The sequence below is a fragment of the Echinops telfairi genome, unplaced genomic scaffold (assembly GCF_000313985.2).
Source record: "Echinops telfairi isolate 266 unplaced genomic scaffold, ASM31398v2 ScPeMD7_7457;HRSCAF=8495, whole genome shotgun sequence".
Taxonomy (NCBI): Eukaryota; Metazoa; Chordata; class Mammalia; order Afrosoricida; family Tenrecidae; genus Echinops; species Echinops telfairi.
Window position 1 is genome coordinate 33,673,966 of NW_022111357.1, and position 9,856 is coordinate 33,683,821.

Here is a 9,856-nt window from a genome sequence, read left to right on the forward strand (position 1 = left end):
TTGGACACCTCGTGGTTGCATAGGCTGGTGTGCTTCTTCCATGTGGGCTTTGTTGCTTCTGAGCTTGATGGCCGCTTGATTACCTTCAATCCTTTAAGACCCCAGACGCTATACTTTTTGATAGCCAGGCACCATCAGCTTTCTTCACCACATTTGCTTATCTTAACAGTTCTTATCACAATCCTTTCATACATCCATTGTGTCAAGCCAGTGTACAGCTTCACATGCATCTTGTGAAATGATTGAAAATACCATGGTTTGAGTCAAGTGCACCTGAGTCCTCAAAGTGACCTCCTAGCTTGTGCTTTTCAGTGTTCTGAAGTGGTCCTGTGCAGCAGATGTACTTAATGCAGTGTGTCTTTTGATCTCTTGACTGCTGCCGCCGCCATGAACCTTGATTATGAGTCCAAGCAAGACAAAATCCTTGACAACTGAAACCTTTTCTCCATTTATCATGATGTTACCTATTGGTCCAGTTGTATTTGGGTCGTCTCACATTGACCCATAATCTGTACTTCAGGCTGCAGTGCTTGATCTTCATCAGAAGTACTTCAAGTCCTCCGCACCGTAGCAAGCAAGCTTGTGTAATGTGCACAACGCCGGTTGTTAGTAAGCCTTCCTCCCATCCCGACGCCATAGTCTTCTTCATGTAAGCCAGCGCCTCTGTCAGTTTAGTCATACAGGAAGTAATGTAAAGTGACCACCCCTCCAGAGCTCCTGTGCTAATATTACAAGGACCCTGTGTTTGTAAGTAACCTAGGATGGGGACCACAGAGATGTTTGGTCAATGTTGTCTTCCTTCCTCTAGCTCCAGAATTTCCCCAAGGAGGAGGGTAAGAGCTAACCCTCGCAGAGTAGGCACGCCTTGCCTTTCTGGGTATTCACGGCCTGGCTGACTGATACCGGGTACGGTTCTGAGTCTGCCTTTGTCTCCCAGGTTCTGGTTCTTCGCGAGCTGGCCATCAGTGTCCCCACCTTCTTCTTCCAACAAGTGCAGCCCTTCTTTGACAACATATTTGTGGCGGTGTGGGACCCCAAACAGGCCATCCGGGAGGGAGCTGTGGCAGCCCTCCGCGCCTGTCTGATTCTCACCACCCAGCGCGAGCCGAAGGAGATGCAGAAGCCTCAGTGGTACAGGGTAAGGAGCGCTCCCGTGCCAGCCCCTGCAGATTGTTACTTGATCTGTAGGCCACCTCAGGTCCCTTTCCAGAGAACACATGATGACATTCATTTTAGTCTCAAAATGATTTTCTATGCTCCGCATGGATCAATACTTATTATATGTGTTCTATCAAAAAGAAGACCTACTATTCTTATTAGCATTTATGAGGCTTCTCCTTCTTTAGAGATGTTAAAATATGGAAACACGGGTGTCTCTGAATCAGTGGAATATGCTTGATGCTCACGAAAGTGCCTGTGCCCTGTCCTCCGATGTGATTGTCCTCTAATAGCGTGCTGCTGCCGAGGGAACTCACTGATGAGCTGTGCGCTACAAAAAGAGGTCTGAAACGGAGACTGGGAGCCTGCATCTCAGTCTTCGTTTGGCTGTGTGGCCGAGGGAAATTTGCTTAATTTATTTGAACTTCGTTTCCTTTTTTAAAGCTATGGATCGGGGACGACAATGGTGTCTGCCTCAGGGGGTTTCTCTGAGAGTTGATGCTAAATTAATTAAGAAACGTGTTGGCTGCTGCCGAGTCTGTGCTGACTCCTGGCGACCCCGCATGTGCAGTCGAACTGCTCCAGACCTTGGCCAGCCCGTGACCTCTGGGAAGCGCAGTGCTAAGCTGACTTTCTTCCAAGCCATCTCTGAGTGGGTTTGAGCCACCAGCCTTTCAGCTAATAGTCCAGTCCTTAGCCATTTGCACCCCCCAGGACTCCGTAATTGAACCAGCAAGCTCAATAAAGTAGAATTGTGGATGATTCTGGCAAAAGGCAGCAGCCAGTGTGCCAGGAGAAGGCCAACCATGCCTGCTCACTGTCTGGTTTTGGATCCAGGGTAATGAAGGTTTTCTGATATCTCCGTGTAGCATACGTTTGAAGAAGCAGAGAAAGGGTTTGATGAGACCTTGGCCAAGGAGAAGGGCATGAACCGGGATGACCGGATCCATGGAGCCTTGCTGATCCTCAACGAGCTGGTCCGAATCAGCAGCATGGAGGGAGAGGTGAGGAGCTTTGTCAGGGGCATGGGGGGCGCCGGGCTGTTGTTGCTGGGGTCAGCCATGTGCAATTCTGTGTGTCGGGCCCTTGTTCGGCTGCAGCAATGAACAGGACAAGGCCAGAGCTTGGTCCTCACAGAGCTGACATTTTGTAGAGGGGGTAGACAGTAAATACCTGTAAAAAAAACAAACTCAGATTGCAAAAGTGAAATTGACAGTGGGATAGGAGGAGCTGCAGTGGGGTGACCAATGAGGCGGTGCATTTGAGCTGAGACCTGCAGGGCCAGAGGAGCCCGGGGTTGCGTTCTGAGCAGAGGCTGTGAGCTGGGCTATGGCAGTTTCAGGAACGGGGAGAGGCCGATCCAGGGAGGGAAGCGCTAAACGAATAGGCCTGCTAATCCCTGAGCAACACTGGCTTTCTCCTATTGTGGGAGAAGCATTGGCCGGTGTACTGTCACTGGCTGCTCATGCAGGAAGGGTTTTGGAGTGGTTGGAATAAGAGAAGGGAGCCCGTGTATGGGTGTGTTCTTCCAACAGGCAGATTCGAGTGTGGCTTTAAAGGGGCAAGGATTTTAGAAAGGCAATCAACTGTGAGAGAAAACAGGGAGGGAGCTGGTCGGCATGAGGGAAACGTGAGAAGCTGTGTGACAGGGGCATTGATGAGGGTTCTGGCTCAGACCACATTATACTGGCTACCTTCAGTGAAAAGAGAGGGGAGGAAAGTTAAGCAGAAGTGCCCTCGTCTAACTGTAAGGTCTTTGTGGGGCCTCAAACCAAAGTCAGCTCTCAAATGAGTCCCGTGTCACCCCAGAGTAGGCCTGCCTTAGTTTCCCTACGCTTTTCTGTCATGGAAAGTCTGGTCTGGCGGTGAATTTCAGAGTGGGGCTCCTGGAGTCTGGTCAGTTCCGTTTCTCATAGTTGGAGGCCGTGTCCTCCCAGCCTCTGCAGGAAGCTTTTACTGGAGTCTGGGCCAGCCGTGGGGGGCCTGGCACTGCAGCTTCTGAGAAGGAGGGGCTTCAGGATGGTGTGGAGAGCTGGTTGGCGTGGGATTTTACCCCACGCGTCTGGATTTACCAAGCACAGCTGTGTCCTAGATGTGGGACTGCAGGCCTAAGCAAGTGCAGGAGCAGGACCCTGACTTCTGAATACCGGCCCCCACGTTGCCTGTGTCCCCACTTCTCGGTCTCCTATGTCGGGCTTTATCCTGATTGTGGGGAAACACTTGGCAATGTACGAGGATAGGATGTCATGCAGCCCCACCCCTCTGCCTCCCCTGCCTCTACCCTTTGTCCCTCTCCCATGTCCTCTGCTACCTTTCTGCCTCCCATGCCTTTCCCCTCTGTCACGTGTTCCTTTCTTTCTCCTTTGCCCCCACCCCTTGCTCCTATGACCCTCATCCCTCGGCCTCCTTCACCCCTACTCTGGATGTAGGCAAATTACTTCACTCCCTTTCGCTTCATTTTCCTTACTTTTAACATGAAGACTTTACTTCAGTCTTGGGACTCTATGAGCCTTCTAAATCTACATGGCGTGCCCCTCATCAGTGCCTCCTCCGTGGCGGGCAACCCACAAGCCATAGTGCTCGTCCATGTCCCCTCCGAGTTTAGCATGGAGCTTTCCACGGTCCCCCAGGTGGTGGCTCTGCAGTCTTTGGTTCCACCTAGGAAAAGAGGACCGTGTCGCCTAACTCTTAGGGCTGTTGTCGGTTGAAATGGAACAGAGCTCGTGAGGGTATTTATTAAGTGATGAAGCACTCTCCAAACGTAAAGCATTTTCATTCCATACCACGTTCCCTTCATAAGCGTTAAACGAGTCCCCGCTGTGCCCCAGCCACAGTGTGTCTAGAGAGGTAGAATGGCACAGCAGGGAGGCAAGCTGGGATGACATTCTAGCAGTGGGGGGACAGACAATCCTCAGAGAAGCAAACATCCGTAGTGTGTCATGTGGTGACAAGGCTCCGAGGGAACCTGGAGCAGGGAGGAGACGGGTGGAGGTGGGGGGGAGCCTCACTGAAAAGTTGATGTTTGAGCAGACGCGGAAGGAAGGGAGATATAAGCTATGCTCCTATCTGGGCAAGAGCATTCCAGGAAGCTGTCCTGGCCAGTGCAGAGGCTCCGAGGGGCAAGTAAATGGGTGTGTTTGAGGAGCGGCAGTAGCAGCAGGTCAGCATGGCAGAGCTGAGTGGGCAAGGTTGGGCTCAGGGAATCATCTGGGCCAGGGAAGGGCTACCTGACCATGGACCTTGATGGCCATCCCATGGATTCTCATTGGAATGGGAAGCTATTCACAAGTTTTGGGCAACAGATGACAACTCATGTTTCAAAAGGACAGCTTTGACTGCTGTGTTGAGCATAGACTGTCGGAGGACCAAGGCTGGGCCCGAAGCTGAGGCAGTAATCCTAGCAAGGGACTTTGGCAGCTGAGGCCACAGTGGCCACTTTGGAGAGCTGTGAAGTGGCTGGATTCCGAATGGGGGATCTGTTTACGATTGGAGGTGGGTGGATGAGAATGAAGAGTCACGGGTTTGGCCTGAGCAACTGGAAGGATGGACATGCCTTTTACCGAGCTGAAGGAACAGGTTTGGGAGAGACGGTCAGGAGCTTGCTTTATAGCACAATAGGTTTGGGAAGGCTGATTGGCTTCGGAGTGCAGGTGGTGGTGTTGTGGATGTGCTGAGGAAGAGGTCTTGGCTAGAGATTCACATGTCGAATCGGCAGCTCGTGGTGTTCCTTCGAGCCTGAGGCCGAATGAGAGCCACAAAGGAGAGTCAGAGGAGAAAAGGGAACTGAGAACTTGTGGTCCAGAGCTGAGAAGGAACCAGAGAAGGCGGCCAGGGAGGGGGTGGTGGGGTGGGGTGAGAGGGACAGGAGAATTCTTGGTCCAAGAGGTCAAGAGAAGGAATTGTTTCAAGGAAGAGGAAGTTTAGTCAGTGCATCAAATATGGATAAATCAGATGCAGTAAAGACTGAGAATTGACTTTGGGGCTTTGTAGCATAGAAATTATTAGTCACCGTGACGAGAGTAGTGTCCAGGATTTCCCCGCCCCCCCCCCCCCCACCTTGAGATGAAAATACTCTGTGTTGGGACAAGCTCGGAAACCAAGAACTGTTAGCTGCTTCGGAAGATGAATTATCAAGCAGTTCTTGGGAAAGGGACTTGATGTGAGTTCTCAGCCAGCCTGGCTGAGAATCCTGGGGTTCTGAGAAAAGGTGCCTAAGTTGTTTCTAAACAGGTTTCCAGGAAGAAGAGGCCAGAGTGTCCTTAATCGGATGCTATCATGGGGCTGCCCTTTGCAAGATGTGCCACTGCTGTGATTGTAGGTAGCCTCCACTCATGGCAGCTCCAAAGTCTTCTTTCCTAATCCCAGCAAAGGGCTGGCAGCCAGACCCCTGCTGTTTCTCCATTGCTCAGTAGGTGGTGCTCTTCTGCCTTCATGGGAACAAAACCAGGCCCCCCCCCCTGCCCGGTGTCAGGGAAAAACTCAGGGTAATCCTGGAAATGAAGATTGACCACCCGCCACTTTAGAAGTCGTTGCGTTCAGGATTGAGCAAACCCATCCCTTGTAGACGTCACCGGGCCCAGGTGGATGCCGCTCGTAAGTAAAGGTGGTTTTCCCTCCACATTTGTAGCGCCTAAGAGAAGAGATGGAAGAGATCACCCAGCAGCAGCTGGTCCACGACAAGTACTGCAAAGATCTCATGGGCTTCGGGACAAAGCCGCGGCACATCACGTCTTTCGCCAGTTTCCAGGTTATCCAGCCCCAGCAGTCAAACGCCTTGGTGGGGCTGCTGGGGTACAGCTCTCATCAAGGCCTCATGGGGTTTGGGGCTTCTCCCAGCCCCGTGAAATCCACCCTGGTGGAGAGCCGGTGTTGCAGAGACTTGATGGAGGAGAAATTCGATCAGGTTAGTGTGCAGGTCCTCTCCCTCTCCGTCCCAGCTTCACACCTCATTTGCCTCCGCCAACCCTTTATCCTCCCTCCCTCAGGTGTGCCAGTGGGTGCTGAAGTGCAGGAATAGCAAGAACTCGCTGATCCAAATGACAATCCTTAATTTGTTGCCCCGCTTGGCTGCATTCCGACCTTCTGCCTTCACAGGTGAGGATGGCCGTGGGAGACATCGTGACCCATTTAAGTTTATACTTTAGCAGGCAAGAGGTGTTTCAGAAAGTTGTGTCTGCTTCTCATTTGAAGCAACACACATTAAGGGGGGTTTTCTTGTGTTGTTGGTTTGGGGGCCTCGCGCTCAGATTTTTGACTGCTCTCTGAGGAGGCAGACAGAGGGTGTAGACACAGAGGCTGTTCTAGGTCTACCAAGTTTGTGAGTGAACTGAAAAAAGACTGTAGGTGGGCAGTATAGAGACTCTGCCTCTCTGTAGGGCAGAAGCGATCTAGGGATTATTCTTCTCTTCTTGTGGGGGTAAACGGGGTAACCTAGGCACTCGGAGAAAGGACTGGATGTTCCGGGGGCAGGTCCCTTTGGTGATAGACGGTGAATTCCTCCACTCCTGCCCTGCCCTCAGTGGGCAGTGGGAATTCTGGCTCTTGGACCTGGCCCAGCTTGGGTCTGACTTCTCTTGGGCCTGGCTGAGTTAATCCAGTTGGAAACATGTTTTCCTTTTCCATTATCGCCTTCAGCTGTGGAAGGGCTTTGAGGTGAATCCCCTCTGGAACTAGTTGTGAGTGTTTGAACAGCCAGTTATTTGCTCTTCCTGGGCTTCACTTCCTTCCCTGTGAAATTAGAAAACGAGTCCCTTATTGCCTAGCCTCCTGCTGCAGGGGCCCGGCCCTGAGTAGACCCAGAACATGGAAGCCTTCCTTATGCTCTTACTGCCTCCGATTGATCGGATCCATTTTACGAAAAGGGCAGAAGTAAAAGTGACAACAAAATGGCAGTAATGTCCTGGTCTTAACCACTGCATGCTCGTTGAGTACAGAGCCCTGCCTCCGGCTCTCCCATGTCCTTTACTGTGGTGCACAAGTCCTGTCCTCGGGAAGCATTTACTCCCGGATGTGAGCCGGGAGCCTAAGCGAGAGGCCAGCCGGATGCTCAGGGACTACCATGCCCTAGCACAGACTCAGACAGAACGGCGAGATAAACAGCCAGTGACGTATGTGTTACACACGCTGTGTGTTTGAAGTAGACCTCGACAGGCAAGGACGAGACATTTAGCCACGTAAAAGTATGACACCAGAGAGAAGTGATAGAATGAAAATCACCCACATTACTTCAGTTTTTCCTTCTTCCTGCTTGGCGCCCAGGAATTTTCTCTTCCTTCATGACCAGACACAGGCCTGTTCTGAAGACCTTTAAATGGCCTTGAGCTGAACGTCTGTCCTTCAAAGGAAATGAATAAGTAGGCCAAATTTGATCAGAGTCTGGTGTGTGGTAGGCAGCTTCCTTAGTAAGCTCAACAGGCTGCCTAGCAGTGGGACACAGAGCTCAAAGGGCCCCCGAGTTTTGTTGTTTTATTAAGTAATGTCGTAAAATGCGTGAGTGAAATTCAGCCTGGGCAGGTCCCGTGAGCACACCCCTCTCTGGGAAGTGCCACTTCTTCAAAGCTTGCACTTGGAAGTCAGCGCTTGAACTTCCCGATGATGAAAGCTTTGGGAGTGTGAAAAGTACCCTGGGGCAGGATTGGAATCTTTAACAAGGTCAGGTTCCTAATCCCTTAGGATGCTAAACCTAGAAAAGGAAACGACACTCTCATTTCGTGCTGAAATGCTGACTCCATGTGAAAGCCATCCTCTTCAATTTGTCATTCCTGACAGGGAGGGCCATGTGACGAGCTGTTTCAGGCTGGTATTGGCTGCTTGCTGTCAGCTCACTAATGACTCCCTTGAAATGTTCCGTTTTCATTTCTGATGACTTCCATGTTCATACTTTGAACATTCCACATTCCGGTTCTTAATGCTTGTTTGCAGCTTGTTGATTCTCAATTTTCAGTCATTAAAAAAAAACCAACAACCTCTTGGACTCTTTACTCCCTCAACATCATTAAACTCAACTCTACTTGAGGAGGCAACTCTTTCCCAGTTGTGTTTTGAATGCCTTCCAACTTGAGGGACTCGTTTTCTGGCCCTATATTAGCCAGTGTTCCATTGTTATTCAGATTTCCACTCACTACGTTTTTTAGAAGGAGATTGCCAGGCCTCTCTTCCTTGTCTGTCTCAGTCCAGAGGCTTCACTGAACCCTTTCTGCCATGGATGATCCTGCTGGCATTTGAAGTACTGTTGGCGTTGCTTTCAGCATCACAGAAACATGCAAGCCACCATACTATGACATATTGACAGGTGAATTGTCAAGAAGAACTTTTCAGGATCTACCCTGTCGTTGATAAGATGGATAGACTACTTGCCGATGAAGATCAAGGATTGTAACCTTCAGTGTGGATTAACAAGTCAATTAAGGAAGACCAAAGTCCTCATAACTGGACCAATAGATAGCATCATGATAAATGGAGACAAAGTTGAAGTTGTCAAAGATTTTTGTCTTACTTGGATCCACAATCAATGCTTATGGAAGCAGCAGCCAAGAGATCAAAAGATGTATTGCATTGGGTAAATCTGCACAAGACCTCTTTATAGTATCGAGGACCATGGATGTTTCTTTGAGGACTAAGGTGCGCCTGACCCAAGCCATGGTATTTTCATTTGCCTCATGCATGTGGAAGTTGTACATTGGATAGGAAGATTGAAGGAGAATGAATGCATTTGAATTGTGGTGCTGGAGGAGAATATTGAGAGTACCATGGACTGATAAATGGACAAGTCAGTCTGTCTTGAAGAAGTAAGGCCAGAGTGTTCCTTGGAGGCAAAGATGGCAAGACTTACATGCTTTAGACATATGGTCAGGAGAGACCAGTCCCTGGAGAAGGACACTGTGTTTGGTAAGCAGAGCGGCAGCAAAGTAAGAGGCAGGCCCTTGATGAGCGGTTTTGACACAGTGGCTCCCTCAATGGGCTCAGGCCTGGGGACAGTTATGAGGATGACACGGGGCTGTGCTGTGCTTTATAAGGGTGCTGTAGGTCAGAGCTGACCTAACAGCCACAGCAACTAGTTAATGCAACTAGATATATGCCAAAGATGAGGAAATTGAGGTGTGTTTTTTAAAAGTCATTTTATTGGGGGCTCATACAACTCATCACAATCCATACATACATCAATTATATAAGGCACATTTGTTACCCTCATTATTCTTTTCTTTTAAAATTATTTTATTGAGGGCTCATACAATTCTTATGACAGTCCATACATACATCCATTGAGTCAAGCACATATGTGCACCTGTTGCCCTCATCAATCTCAAAACATTTGCCCTGTACTTTAGCCCTCAATATCGAGAAATTGAAGATTTTTACCAAACTCTGCAGTCTGACATGGATCAAACATGCAGTCAAGATTATCAATAATTACCCGTGATTGAAATGTGAAAGTTGCAAAGAACAAGGATCAGTAGTTGAAAAAGACAGCCTTGGAGATATAAATGACTGTAGGAATCACACGATAGAATTTTGTAAGACCAATAACTTATTTAATGGAAATAACTTTCTAAAAATCATTTTATTAGGGCCTCCTACAACTCTTTATCGCAATCCATGCATACATCAATTGTGTCAAGCACATTTGTGCATATGTTGCCATCATCATTCTCAAAACATCTGCTTTCTACTTGAGCCCTTGGTATCAGCTCCTCACTTT

The 9,856-nt window shown here is 49.4% G+C and overlaps 1 protein-coding gene across 2 annotated transcripts in view; it reads left to right on the forward strand.

The window, feature by feature from the left end:
• Window positions 1-9,856, forward strand: part of MTOR (mechanistic target of rapamycin kinase) — a 128,423-nt gene that overhangs the window by 7,414 nt on the left and 111,153 nt on the right. For both annotated transcript variants that reach the window (XM_045299085.1, XM_045299086.1), the window contains exons 5-8: window positions 938-1,138; window positions 2,028-2,162; window positions 5,786-6,061; window positions 6,144-6,252. In XM_045299085.1, the coding sequence (XP_045155020.1) occupies window positions 938-1,138; window positions 2,028-2,162; window positions 5,786-6,061; window positions 6,144-6,252 (721 nt within the window). The remainder of the gene's footprint in view (window positions 1-937; window positions 1,139-2,027; window positions 2,163-5,785; window positions 6,062-6,143; window positions 6,253-9,856) is intronic.